The sequence below is a fragment of the Equus quagga genome, chromosome 11 (genome assembly GCF_021613505.1).
Source record: "Equus quagga isolate Etosha38 chromosome 11, UCLA_HA_Equagga_1.0, whole genome shotgun sequence".
Lineage (NCBI taxonomy): Eukaryota > Metazoa > Chordata > Mammalia > Perissodactyla > Equidae > Equus > Equus quagga.
This window is the reverse complement of record NC_060277.1, coordinates 75272921-75286796: the sequence shown is the minus strand read 5'-3', so window position 1 is coordinate 75286796 and position 13876 is coordinate 75272921. Positions and strand designations below refer to the sequence as shown.

The window sequence follows — 13876 nt, the reverse complement described above, 5'->3', positions numbered from 1 at the left end:
ACCTGAAGCCACGCTTTTTCCCTCGTGCTCTGCCTCAGTGTCTCTCTTACAGAGAAGCCATGCAGCTCTGACTGCAGAGACCTGGGGTCTGCCCCGCGCACAGCATCCCAACTGTGTGACCTCGGGAAAGTCACCCGACCTCTCTGAGCCGGTTCCCTTGCCTGTGTACTAAGAATCCTGGGGGCGGTTGTAAGAGTAGAGTGAGCTAATTCTTATGGGTGTGTTACGAACTGCTCCTCAAGCAAGTACTGATGCTGTTCTGTTTTTAGTGTGATATACTCTGCTTTTAAAAATCTCTTCCAAGAAAAATGTGCTTTCTTTCTACGGGCCTGAGGCTGGTTCTCTGGAGGATACCACCCACTCAACCCCCATCCTTCCTTCCAACCTATTTTTTGTGTTTCTTTATTTTTTTAAAATTTTGATTTAGTTTGGTTTGAAATATATTCACACATTCAAAATTCAAGAAGTAAAAAGGGTATATATAGAGAAAAGTCCCCTCCCACTCCTGTCCCCAGCTCCCCAGGTCCCCCTGTGGGCAGATCTTAGCAGTTTCTTGGGTCTCCCTCTGGAGATATTTTTATATAAGCAAATACATATGTATATTCTTCCACCTCCTTTTTTGTTTTCACACAAATGCTGCATATATTATACACATTGTTCTATACTTTGTTTCCTTTTTTAAATTGAGACATAATTTATACAGAGCTAAGTGCACAGATGGATTTTGACATATGTACACCCCCATGCGTGCTCCCAGAGGAAGATTCAGAGCTTTCCAGCTCCCCAGATAGTGGTTTTGGCCCTGCCCAGGCGACAGTGCTGCCACCCAGATGGCACTGTCCACTTCTGTCACCCGGGGGTAGGTCTTCCTGTACTTGAACTTCATAGAGATAGAATTGTACAGTATTGGACCTCACTGTTTTCACCGATGGCGTAATTTGGAGATTTTTCCATACCCGCAGAGAAAGAGCTTCGTTATTTTATTTACGGACTACACGGTGTTTGGTTGTGTGGCTGGACCATACTTTCTGGAGTCAGTCACCTATGCACCTGACAGCGTAGGTTGTTTCATGTCCTTTACTGCTGCAGAAATGCTGCAGGGAGTAACCTTGTCCATACATCATTTGACACCCGTGGGAGTATCTGCTGGGTGAATTCCTAAGACTAGAATTGCTCCGTATGCACACCTGTCCTTTTGATCGCTATTGCCAATCCCTGCTGGAGAGCTGACATCAGGGACCACACCAGCTTTGGGATTTTGACAATGATGACCTTGTGGCTGAGAAATCTGAATACCTAGGGCCCCTGTGTGCCCCTGCCCTCCCTGGGAGAGGGTACCTGGAGCTCTGGGTTGGAACAAGTCTCCTGGTTTCCCTGGGGCTGTGTGGGGACCCTTCTCCATCCAGGCCCTCGTCTCCTGGCCCATGTGAGCATTTTTGTGTGTCCACCCCTGCAGGTTCTCCACCAAGTCCTGGCTGTCGCAGGTCTGCCACGTGTGCCAGAAAAGCATGATGTTTGGAGTGAAGTGCAAGCATTGCAGGTGATGGGCAGAGGGTTGGGGTGGTGGGAGAGGAGAACATTCTCAATACTTTTAGTTTAATAACAGTCCTGCTGCTTGATTCTTGGCCTTAGGTCAAGTCAGAGTTCAAAGGAGTTGCCCTAAACCTACTGTTCGTAATCCCATTTGGCACACCAGAGAATTAGCAGCCCTCTCTAGAGAGATTAAGGAAGCATCAAGCAAGGCACTCCCAGAAGAAGGGAATATTTGAGGTGGGCTTTGAAGGATGAATAGAAGTTTGCCAGGTGGACCCAGGAGGAAAGAGAATTCCAGACCAAGGGAATATCTTGTACAAAGGCAGAGAGGAATGGAGGACTATTCTGGCATCTGTAAGGGGTTCTGAAGTTGAGCCTTACATTTTAGCACACAAGGGATGGGAAACGGGGATAAGCAGTGGTAAGAACAGAGAGATGGCTCATGGTACTTACAGAAGAGGAGAGTGGAGGAGAACGTAGAGTCCCTACAATCCAGTCTTCTTTTTTCCTGCCATTGTGGTTTCTGGTGGGAAAGAATGGCAAGGAGAGGGAACAGTGAGGGGTGAGCAGTGTCCACCCCCTGCTCTCCGGCGGCCCTCACCTTACAGATGGTGAACCTGGACTCTCTGCTCTCCGCCCACTTTACCCCTGCATTGCTGTGTGACCTGGGGCAAGGTGCTTGCCCTTTCTGGGCCTCATTTTTGTCATTTATACATCTGGGAAGATGATTCCAGCTGTCTTTGTCCATCAGGATTGCTCCAAGAACCTGAGCTAGCATGTGTGGTAAAAGCTCTTGGGCTCCCACAGACCACAGGTGGTGGGTCTCTTGCGTGTCAGCTAGATAAATTGTGTTTTCCTGATCACCAAGGAGAGGCCAGAGCTTTCTCCCCAGTCTAGATCCGCTGTGGCACCTGCCATTTGGCTTTAAATTGGGGACCCCCAGCTCCCTTTCAAGCGATGCCTTTTGTGCGGAGAGCACAGGCTGACCTCCGAGCCCTGTGCCCTCCTGTGGTTGCAGTGTGAGGGTGCTGGGGCCCCACTGTCAGCCTGTTTGATGGATGAGAACCCTGAGGCGTGATGCAGCGGCAGGACCAACCCGAGAACCCAGCCCTTCCCCTCCTGGCCACTCTGATCCGTAGACCACATGGCCCCTGCTGGGGTGTAGCGGGTGGGGCCGCCCCTCCCCTCCCTGAGATCCTTGGGGAATGCAAACGGTCTCCTTCTGATTCATCTTTTGTGCAAGTTCAGGTTTGTCTCGAGCTTTCTGATCACGGGTGGAGGGTCTCCTTTTCCTTAGAAAAGAAAAACAGATGTGTGACCACACATGACAAGTTAAAATAGGTACAGTCAAGTCTGCTTTGCTTTGCACATGGAGTGACCAACAGGAACGTGGTCGTGCCCGCAGACAGCAGCTGCTGGTGCTGTTAACATCAGGATGCTCTACACTTTTGAGCTAACGTTTGTTCAGAAACTTGTGGAAATTGAGGCTGTTGTGAGCGAGTGTTGCCCAGGGCTGCCGGGCGATGCCTGAGCCCCTGTGGGGCCCCGGGAGCCCGCGTGGTCCTCCCGGCACTGATCCTGCCTCCTCTCCAGGTTGAAGTGTCACAACAAGTGTACGAAAGAAGCCCCCGCCTGTCGGATTTCCTTCCTGCCACGTGAGTGTTCTGCCCTCTCCCCTCCGCCTTCTGGATGTGAGCTCAGTCTTTCTTGAGCTTGATGTCTTCCCTGCTGATGGTTCGCCCCTCTTTTTAAACAGTCCCCAGGCTTCGGAGGACAGAATCTGTCCCCTCGGACATCAACAACCCGGTGGACAGAGCCGCCGAACCCCATTTTGGAACCCTCCCCAAAGCACTGACAAAGAAGGTATGCTGGGCGACAGCCCGGGGGTCTGCTGTTTCTGCCAGGAGCACCCCTCTCCACTCCAGAATTCTTTTCTGTAAGGCCCCCCTGATATAGAGGTGCAGCTGGGGCTGAGGGTGGCAGCGGGGCGGTGGGACCTGACACTTGGTCTGCAATCCATGGCCAGACGGTGGCCTTCAGGGAGCCTGTCTTTAGCCATTTAGCAGACTTCGCAATTATGTCCAAATCGTGGGCACATGCACAGGACCCCCCTCCCCTATTTTGAGCTAACATTTCACTTACTGTGAGTCAGGAACTTTCTCCATCAGTGCTTCATTTGACCCTCACAATGGTTCTAAGAGATACATTTTGATATGACCTCCATTTTACAGATGAGGAAACTGGGCACGGGGTCCCACAGGAGTGAGAGGCAGGCCCAGCCCCGAGCCCGGGGCCTTAGTCACAGCGCGGCAAACACATCTTGAAAAGTAATACATGAAAGCGCCTTTCTTGACGTAGCCTGGGGTCCGGCTTCTCTGCTAATGCAGACGGGTGTCGTCTGCAGCTAGACAGATTCTCGAAGGCTTGTGTCCCCAGGAGGGTCTTCAGACCTGCCACGGGCCCCCATGCACAGGTGTGTGTGCTGTCTGCGAGGCGCCCATGCTCGTGACTTCTGACGGTGGTCCCTATCCTGGTGACCACACAGTAGCTGTCTGCCCCCCGCTGCCCGGAGCCACTGTGGGTATTTTCAAGCGTGTTGTGCCCCAACTCCAGACCAGGGCTTAGCATGTACTTGCCTCCCTACTGAGGGGTGCGTGAGCTGCTCCGTGGCCATGGCTAGCCTGGGTGGAGGTTTGGGCAGAGAGAAGAGAGGCAAGTGACGTGTCCAGTTAACACTGGGGACCCTGAAGATACAGCCTGGGGAGCTGCTCCAGGAGGGTCCAGGGCCTCCTCTTATTGTCAGTTGGGAGGCCGGCTGCTCCAGACCTAGTGTATCTTACGGGCCCACTCATGTCTTCCCTCCTGCCTCTCTCTGCCTGTCATCGCATTTTCCCTCTGTTGGTGGCATTCCCGCCAAGAATGGAGAGGCGGAGTGGAAAGATGATAGGATCCACAGCCCTGGGTTCGAGTCCTGACTGTTTCCCTTTCTTGCTTCTGCGACTTGACCTCTCTGAGCCTCTTTCCTGTTTGGAAAGTGGGGTTACCAATGCTTTGTTCACGGGATGTTGTAAGGGTAACTAGATCTAGAGTTGGTGAACTTGCTGGTCGGGAGCAGTACCATCTGCTCAACGGTGTTTGTTTCCAGCCTGTCACAGACAGTCGCAATTCATTGGTGGGATGCCAGATCCCCTGGTCTACCACTCCCCACCTCGCCAGAGTTGTTTCTGCGCCTGCCCTCTCCTCTCCAGCTCCATCCAGCGCACACCCCCCACCCCATCCTTGCACACCCCTCGCTCACCTCCTGTCCATCTGTGCCCTGGTGCACTTACTCCTGCATTTCCACCCACCTAGACACCCACCCCTCACCCTCCTGTCAGTTCTTCAGAACCCACCGAGTGTCCGTCCTCCTCCATGAGCCCCTCCTGCTCGGCCCTTAACCAACATGGTTCTGGGTGGTGCCTGATGGCCTCTCATGTCCCTGAGGGAGCAACCTAGTGTGATCCTTCCGATATCCCCTATTTATAGTCATTATTGCAACTCAAGCTAACAGGTACTGAGTTCTCACTCGGAGCCTGGCGTTGTGCTAAAGGCCATGTGTTTATCCCATTGACCTCACCAGGGCGAGCCTGGCCCTCTGACCTCTTCTCCAGCCACCCTCCCCACTCCTCGTTCAGCCAGGCTCTGCCCATTCCTGCCTCGGGGCTCTTGTGCCCCCCCCCCCCGCCCCCGTTCCCTCTGTCTGAAACACTCTGCCCAGCGTTTACAGCACTCTCCTCCTCGGGCAGGCCTGGCTGGACATGGCCTGAGGGGCAGCGCCCCTGGCCGCACCGCTCCCTTCCCAGACTTCCTCATGACCTGCTGTCACAGGGTGCAGTCCCATGTCTGCCGTCTGCTGCCCCGTGTCGGGGCTCAGGAGGGCAGGGCCGGGTTCTCTTGCTCTGCCTGGTCCCCGACGCCTCCCTTGGCGCCTGGTGCACAATAGGCAGTGAGGAAGCGTTTGTATTGAACGTTGAGCAAATGAACAGCCCTGTGAGGCAGCAGCTGATACCCTGTTTTATAGATGACACACTGTGACTCAGAAAGGTGGGGTGATGGATCCAAGGTCACGCAGGTGCCGAGTGGAGACGCTGGGAATCAACCTGCCTCTCAACCACTCCCCCTGTCTGGGTGACGGGATTGAGGGTCTGGGGCCTTGGAACGTGCATGGGGCCAGGGAGAGCTCAGGGGTCCCTGCCCTGCTTTAGCCCGGCACCAGGCGGCGTTGGCTGTCCCTGGACGGGGAGGCCCACTGCATCGGCTTTGGTGGTTCCAGAGCCCACACGTGCCCCAGAGCCTTTAGAGTCTGTGGGAGAGAAACTGGTTGAACTCAGCATTGAACCCAACTTAGCCCCAGCTCTTTTGACCAAGGAATTTGTCCCTGCCCCCTGAGGATTGGTGTTTGGTTCTGGGAAACACGGGCCAGGTCCGGGGTCCCCCCTACCATGGAATCAGTTCCCTGTAGCCTCTTTCTGGGGGTCCTTTGGCCTTGCTAGGGTTCAGCCACTGGGTGGTCCTAGCCAGCACGTCTGCAGAAGTAGAGGGAGCACTTCGTAGGTACCTGCTGTATACCACACACAAAATAAATGCTTGTCAGAGGCTGAATTTAATTCATTAAAAAACCCTGCTATGGGGGCTGGCCCTGTGGCCTAGTGGTTAAGTTCGCGCGCTCCACTGCAGGCGGCCCAGTGTTTCGTTGGTTTGAATCCTGGGCGCGGACATGGCACCACTCATCAAACCACGCTGAGGCAGCGTCCCACATGCCACAACTAGAAGGACCCACAACAAAGAATATACAACTATGTACCGGGGGGCTTTGGGGAGAAAAAGGAAAAAAAAGAAAATCTTTAAAAAAAAAAAAAACTCTGCTATGTGCCTGGCTCTGGGCCAGGCACTGGGTGTGTTTGAGCAGCCGTGGTCCCCCAGGACGCACAGTGTGGTGGGAGAGACAGTCTTCAGAAAACCGCCCAAGTTGCCTGCCATTGACAAACCTCAAACTGTGGTTTGGGTGCCCTGAGGAAAAGTGCTGGGAGCTATGGGAGGATAAAGAGGAGGAGCATGGTCCCAGCTGGGGCTCAGGAAAGGCTTCTGGAAGGAAAGTCTGTTTAAGCTGAAATAAGAAAGATGAGCAGGTGTCCTCTGCAGGATGGGTGTTGAGGTGAGGTTCTCTCTGTGCCCTCCTCCCCTCCAACATTAGACCGGGCAAATGTCAGGATGCCCTGGCTGACCTCATTTTTAGCCGGGGAAGGGAGGATCTCGGCACGGGGTGTGGGAGGCAGGCTGAGCAGGGTAGCGACAGTCCCTGCCCACCTCCCCTGTCTCTGGTCCTGCAGGAGCACCCTCCGGCCATGAACCACCTGGACTCCAGCAGCAACCCTTCCTCCACCACGTCCTCCACGCCCTCTTCGCCGGCGCCCTTCCCGACATCGTCCAACCCATCCAGTGCCACCACGCCCCCCAACCCCTCACCCGGCCAGCGGGACAGCAGGTTCAACTTCCCAGGTACCGTATTGCGGGGCTTTTTTGGGCCCTCAGGGATGGGGTCGGATGCCCCTTCTCAGCACACCCCAGCAGGCTCAAGGTCAAATGCTGCCACCAGGAAGAGCACTTGCTGGGTGCCAGGCACGTGCTGAGCTCAAGCACGCTACCGTATTTAAACTTGATAGCAGCTCTGAGGGAGATGCTGTCATTGCACCCATTTTGCAGATGGGGACAGTGAGGTTCAGAGAGAGGAAGTGGCTTGCCCCGAGCTGGGGTTCCATCCGAATCCATCTGACATAAAGTCCGGGTTCTTGCCATAATCCCCATGCTGCCCTCCTGTGCATGGGCTGGCTCCTTCTGGGCATTATTCACTCACTCAGGGCTTCTGAGCTCCCCGGAACCATGGCAGGCGGCACAGGGAGCTGGGGGAGGCCCGGAGGCCTGGAAGGGGGAATCCAGGCTCTGTTGCTTACCTGCTCTGTGATCTGGACCAGCTATTGAAAGGGGAGCTTTCGTTCCCTTTTCCATAGAACAGGGGACCACGTGAAGTTGGGATTAGGTTGTCCCCATTGTGTGGATGAGGACACTGAGTCCCACGGGGAGTGCGTGCCGGAGCAGCCCTGAGCCAGCGCTGACCTCTGAGTGACCGCAGCCCCTGCTGCCCTGAGGTCTGTATGGCCAGGACCCCCCGCCTCTTGGCTGGGCCTGGGGTGTCCCGCCTCCCCAGGGAGCAGAGCGAAGCCTACTTGTCCATTTCAGGACTGATCCTCAGCCTTGCCTCCCTGACAGCTCCTGGAAGTCGTCTTAGCCCTCGGTGTGTTTCAGTTGGCACCCTGGGGGGACGGGGAGGCGTTGCTGGGACCCTCCAGTTTGCTCCAGGCCCAGCCACAGGCCCGCCGCCAGCTTCAGCCTGTGGAGTCTGGGTCAGGGCCCACCTGTCACTGGGCCCTGCGGCTCCAGGCCCAGGAGGACAGAGGCACAGCTCTTCCTGTGCCGGGGGACCCCCCACTGGGGCCACATGCAGCCAGCAGGAGGCTGGGCAGCCTCTCTGGGTCCCTCTCACCAGGGTTCCAGGGCCTTCTTTTGGGGACCTTCTTTGGTGAAAGACCGAGATTTTGTAGAAATCTCTTTTCTCTTTCTCCCATCCCTTCGCCTTCACACGTGCATGTGGCTAGATGTCTCCTGACGTTAATGCACCGCCCTCTCTTCCCTGCGGCTGAGCGATGGCCCCTTTGATTAACCTCGTCTGCCATTCTGCTGTGTCATTATTATGTTCTGAAACCAGGCCTTTTGCTAAACCTCCTGGTTTCTGGGTTTTTCTAAAAGGAAGAGCCTGTTTGAAAAACAACAGCCACAGAAAAAGTCCTTTTTGTGATGTCAGCCAGAGCTTCTCAGCTTTCTTGGTGTCCTCGGGGTGAGCCCTCCTCGTCTCCTGCACAGAGCCCGCTCTCTCCAGGGTCTGTTATCTCTCTGATCACAGCAGCGCCCGGGGCTGGACTAGCCCCGTGGTTAAGCTGGGGGAGGAACTTCTACTGTCCACCTACTCTGTGCTGTGCGGGAGCATTTCAGTTTGTCCTGGGTGATAGCTGGGGAAATTTTTTTTTTTTTTTAAAGATTTTATTTTTTCCTTTTTCTCCCCAAAGCCCCCCGGTACATAGTTGTATATTCTTCGTTGTGGGTCCTTCTAGTTGTGGCATGTGGGACGCTGCCTCAGCGTGGTCTGATGAGCAGTGCCATGTCCGCGCCCAGGATTCGAACTAACGAAACACTGGGCCGCCTGCTGCGGAGCGCGCGAACTTAACCACTCGGCCACGGGGCCAGCCCCAACTGGGGAAATTTTTTACTCCATTTTACAATACGACAGCGGAGACGTTCACCAGCTCCCCAGGCCTCACCTCATAGATGGCAGGACTGGGGTGAGAAGCATGCTGGGTCAGAGTCCCCAGACGTGCTGGTGTGTCCCCTTCAGTCATCCTTAAGAGAGGATGTTTTTGGGGCCGGCCCGGTGGCGTAGTGGTTAAATTCGTGTGCTCCATTTCGGCGGTCCAGGTTCACAGGTTCAGATCCCGGGCACAGACCTAGTACCGCTTGTCAAGCCATGCTTTGGTGGCATCCCACATAAAATAGATGAAGATTGGCACAGATATTGGCTCAGGGCCAATCTTCCTCACCAAAAAAAACAAAAACCCCCCAAAAACACCAGAGGATGTTTCTCTTTTCCCTAGTGGTGAGATCAAGTGTGAATGTGGGGCTGAGGGGTGAGACCATTCTTCTGCACACAGCACTGTTAAGATGTTTTCAGAATCAGGGTTTTTCTCCCCATTGTATTTCACCCTCCTGAGCTCATGCGCATTTCACAGAGGAGAAGCGGCCCAGGAGGGGAACAGAATCAGTCATGGCTCTGCAGCAAGGCCACGGAGACTGCGTCTGTGAACCCCAGTCCTCCAGGGCAAGCCCCTCTCCTCCTGGGGGCTCCTGCCAGCACCCATTTTCCCCCAGCTCTTTTTCTCCTTCCTGCATGAATCACCCTGTCCTGGCCAGGCCCAGCTGGGGCAGGACAGGTGGGGTGGGGCTGCCCCAGCAGATAACCAGCCCCTCTCTCCCAAGCCCCTGCCTGCGTCCCCTCCTCCCTCGGCTGCGTTTGCTGTTCTGTGTGTATGACTCACCTCCTCTTCTGTTTAAAGCTGCCTACTTCATTCATCATAGACAGCAGTTTATCTTCCCAGGTGAGTCGTTTGCATGGTTCCACTAACTGCCCCTTCCCTCGAGCCACTCTGTCCAGCGCACCTGGGCGCCCTCTCCCTGGGCACCTTCGAGGTGCTTGAGTCTCACACCCACCTGTTTTGAGAGCTGACTGTCTCTTGAGGCTGGGCAAGAGGGCAGGGTGAGTAGCCTTGAGGCTGGCCCTTCATAGGTGCAGTGCTTCACTGGGAGGGACCTCAGTATCCATCCTGTCCAGCCTCTTGCACAGAGACTGCAGGCAACTTTTCCAGGGTCACACAGCCAGGAAGTGACAGAAACCCAGTTTGCAGCATGAGGGGGAAACGGACTTTTTTGCTGATGGCTTATGAGCATCTGTCATGGAGTCTTCCCCTACATAAGACAAGGAAGCTGCTACCCTACCTTAGAGAAGGGGATGCGTGTTTGGGAGGGTCTGCAGGCTTCGCCTTTTCAGTGGGCCTCACCTTCTAGTGCCTTACCGCACAGCGCCATCTGCTGGCCATTTTTGGACATGCTGCTTTCGTGCAGAAAGTTGAGAGCAAAAACCTTGCAACTCAATATCTCATTGATTCCCTTCCACAAAAATGGTCTTGCACGCCAGCTTTGTGCTCAGCCTTTGCATTTGACCATGTTCCTGCTCCTAAGGAGTTTATAGGATTAGTACTTATTTCTCTAGTGGAAGGTGACAACTTTAATTCTTAATGGAGCCATGTGAAGGTTCTGTGTGTTCTAGACAAACACGGTGGCTGCTTGCTTTCTTCCTGGGTTAAACAGGCCTCACTTGAAGTCATGGTATTTTGGTTATTCCAGGCTTTCCTATTCTGCAACTCAGCTCCACGAGGGGAGTGGCGTGGAGCATTCGTTAGTTCTTACAGGGCCATCTGGAGGGTTTTGCAGGCATGTGCGGGCTGGCTGGGTCAGGGGCAGGCTCCTCGAGCTGCCTCTGTGCTTTCACACCTGCTTTGCTGTGGTTGCCACTGCAGGAGCCCCTCTGTTTCTGGCTGTAGGATGGCATACGGGGGAGTAGAGCATTGGGAGAACATGGCCCTTCTTCTAGAAGGGTCTGTCTTGCTCTGAAGATGTGTTACGGGGGAGAATATATCTCTATTAAAACAAACATGGACACATTGGGGAGCAGAATGCAAAATACCGTCTTAATGTTTAAGGAAAAGCATGAGGCTTCAGACATTTTGCCCTCCCACCTGGGGTGCTCTTTCTCCCCAAACCCCTACCTCCTTACCCCTACGCATGTGTTTTCTTCTGTGGGAACATTTGAGCAGCGTTGCAGGGGTGGAAATGTCAGGCCGCCCCTAGCAGTCTGCAGACTTGTCGCCATGTCTGGAGGAGGCCTTAGCAGAGGTGCCCGGGGGCTGGGATCCCCCAGAAATCGTGCACAGGGTGTTGGGTGTGTGTGTGCTTTTCCCTGGTAAGAAAGCCCACGGCCGCCATCAGATTCTCTGAGCCTCTGAGGTCCCAGAGGTGTCATGGACCCTGGTTCAGATGACCTGCAGGGTGGCCTGGAGGAAGCCCTGGAGGGGCAGGGTGGTTTGATGGCTGGTGGGGAGACTCTGCGTCCTAGGGGGCAGCGAGATGTGCCGATTGCCTGGAGCCACGGCGGCCTCCAGTCTCCTTTTGCTGAAAAGAGGAGTGAGGGCCCACCGAGCCCTGGGGCTGCTGGCCTCCCTGAGTGCCATTCGAGGGGACTAGAGAGCATAGAGCCAGGCCGCAGGGACAGCCGTGGAGGGTTTGGCCTGTAGCATGTTGGTTCCATGCTGGGGTGACCATCTGTCTGCTGTTCCCCGGATGTGGGACTTCCAGTGCCACATCTGGGAAAGCCCCTTGCCGCCCAATCTTGGGGCCCCCCTGAGGTGTGGACTCTGTGTTTCTTCCTCTCCCCTGAGACCTCAACCCAGAAGTTAAGGGGGATGGAGCCTCTGGCTCCCCACAGAAATTCCCAGGAGCTGTGCCAGGCACCAGGTGTCACTTATGAGCCACCTGCGAGTCCTGCCTTTTGCCTCCATGCACCTGAGTGAAGGAGTCTCCCTACTTTCCAGGGTTGTTGCCACCAGCCCCTGCCTCCAAGTCAAAGGAGGGTCTGGCCCACGTGTCTGGTCACCAGTGGCCCAGTTTACTTTCACCCCTTGCTTGTATGGGGAGTTTGGCCACAAGAGAATGGCGTTAACTGAGAAGCCTTGCCCACCTGGAGTCTCTTCCTGGGGCAGAGCTGTGTGGGCAAAACCAAGTGCTGAGGAGGCTGCATCCATGTTCGGTTTTAGGGAAAGTGGACGTGGCCCAGGGAACTTGCGTGCAGCCTGTGAGGGCCCCTGGGGGAGGACCCACTGCCCCTGCATGTCTGGGGTTTGCCAGCACTGTGTCCTCTGGGAGGAGCCGGAGGTGGTCTCATGCTGCATGTGTGCTTTCTGTTTCCTCCAGACATTTCAGCATCTCCACAGGCAGCCCCGTCCCCTGACGCAGTGGACAGCACCCGGTAGGTACTCCCTGTCCCCTTTCTCCTCCGTGGGGACCTGCTGAAGCTGACTCATATCCCTGACCACCTCCCACCCCGCCTTGAAAGCTCAGCCCCCCCGAGCCGGATGTTGCGGTTACCTGGGCCAGCCAGATGAGAGGCTCCATGGGCAAATCCACCTCTGACCAGGGAACTCAGCCGGAAGGCTTTTATTGGCCTCCCTTCAGGGCGGTCTCGGGACCCAGGGGTGGGCAAAGGGCACTCGAGTTAGAGAAAGCTACTAAAAATAGCTCCTGCTTGTGGAGCCTGGTCTCCGTGTCAGGCGGCGCTGAGCAGCTGGCTCATGTTCCCTCGTACGGTCCCGAACCTGGTGTCGATGCAAATAATCTGTAAGCGAAACTGGGGTGAGTTTATTATGAGTCAGATCTGAAGGCTAGCCCGGGGCCTGCCTTCCCCAAAGAAGGAACGGAGCACCAAAGAAGTGAGGTGGACAGAGTGGTTACAGCCCCTTAAAGAACATGTATCACATACGATTAGAATGTCCCTTTTACAATGGTCACGAGGTTGCCTCCCGCATAGCAATTCACACAGCAAGTGGTAGGTCTGCTGTCTCGAGCTGGGTGGTCACAGGTGAGCACAGCAATCAGTTCCTAGCCTAGGGAGAGATGCTCATCCTTAAGGAAAGGCCAATGTGGGGGAAGTTGCATCTTTATCTTAAGGCCATTTGCTCTTGTATTTGGGACATAGCAAATGCTTAAAGCAGATGTACAACGCATGCTCAACGGCCATGTCAGACCCTTTTGGAAAAACAAGGTCAGGCCGAATTAGTTATCCACCGAATGGCTTCCTCATATACTCCAATATATCCTATTGCTTGCCATTTCTTTATCACTGGTGAAGAAGGTCATCCTCACCCCACAGATGAGGAAGCCAGCTCAGAGGTTAAGGAATTGCATAAAGTCACACCACTAGGAAGTGACAGAACCAGTTATCAAGTAGAATTTCAAGTCTTGTGCATATGCTCAGAACTCTCGTCCTGGGTGTCAGATTCGAAAGGGCCTCGGTGTTACTGCCCGCTCCTCATCCCCCCGCTACCCTCAGGTTAGTCTGGGGAAGGCCGAGGCCGGTGAAGGGAAATGGGGTGTGGTCCTCGGCTTCCTGACTTTGCACAACCTCCAGACTGCCTGTCTCACAGCCAAGTGGGTCAGAATAAGGACCCAGGTTCTCGGACCTCCCATGGGGCGTCCCCTGCCCAGCTGAGTGCGAGTAGCCTACCCTCAGGGTCTGTATGACAAACCCTGTTTTACTCTTAGGCTCGACGACCAGCCAAAAGCAGACGTGTTGGAGGATCATGAAGTGGAGGTGAGTGAGGGTGACCCGCAGGCCCTGGACGTGCCTTCTCTCTCCTCTCCCCATCTCAGTGCACACAGGGTCTGGGGAGTGGCCTTGCTCCCAGGTGCCTGCTGCAGCCGATGCAGGCTGTGTGCACAGACAGTGTGCATGGTAGAGAAGAAGCATGAGGAATGCAATGAAGCAAGCTTCCTTTGGCTTTTCTGGTTTTGAGGCTAAAGTAAGCTCTTAATTCACATGGTTCCCACTCCCAGCCCAGAGGCCTGGACCCCGACCCGGGAGACAACT

General features: G+C 54.9%; 1 protein-coding gene across 1 annotated transcript in view; it reads left to right on the top strand.

Annotated features, from left to right (window-relative positions):
- Nucleotides 1-13876, top strand: part of KSR1 (kinase suppressor of ras 1) — a 146241-nt gene that overhangs the window by 113958 nt on the left and 18407 nt on the right. The window contains 7 exon segments of the mRNA XM_046677675.1: nt 1457-1540; nt 3127-3188; nt 3290-3396; nt 6903-7071; nt 9735-9776; nt 12205-12259; nt 13552-13600. Of these exon segments, the coding sequence (XP_046533631.1) occupies nt 1457-1540; nt 3127-3188; nt 3290-3396; nt 6903-7071; nt 9735-9776; nt 12205-12259; nt 13552-13600 (568 nt within the window).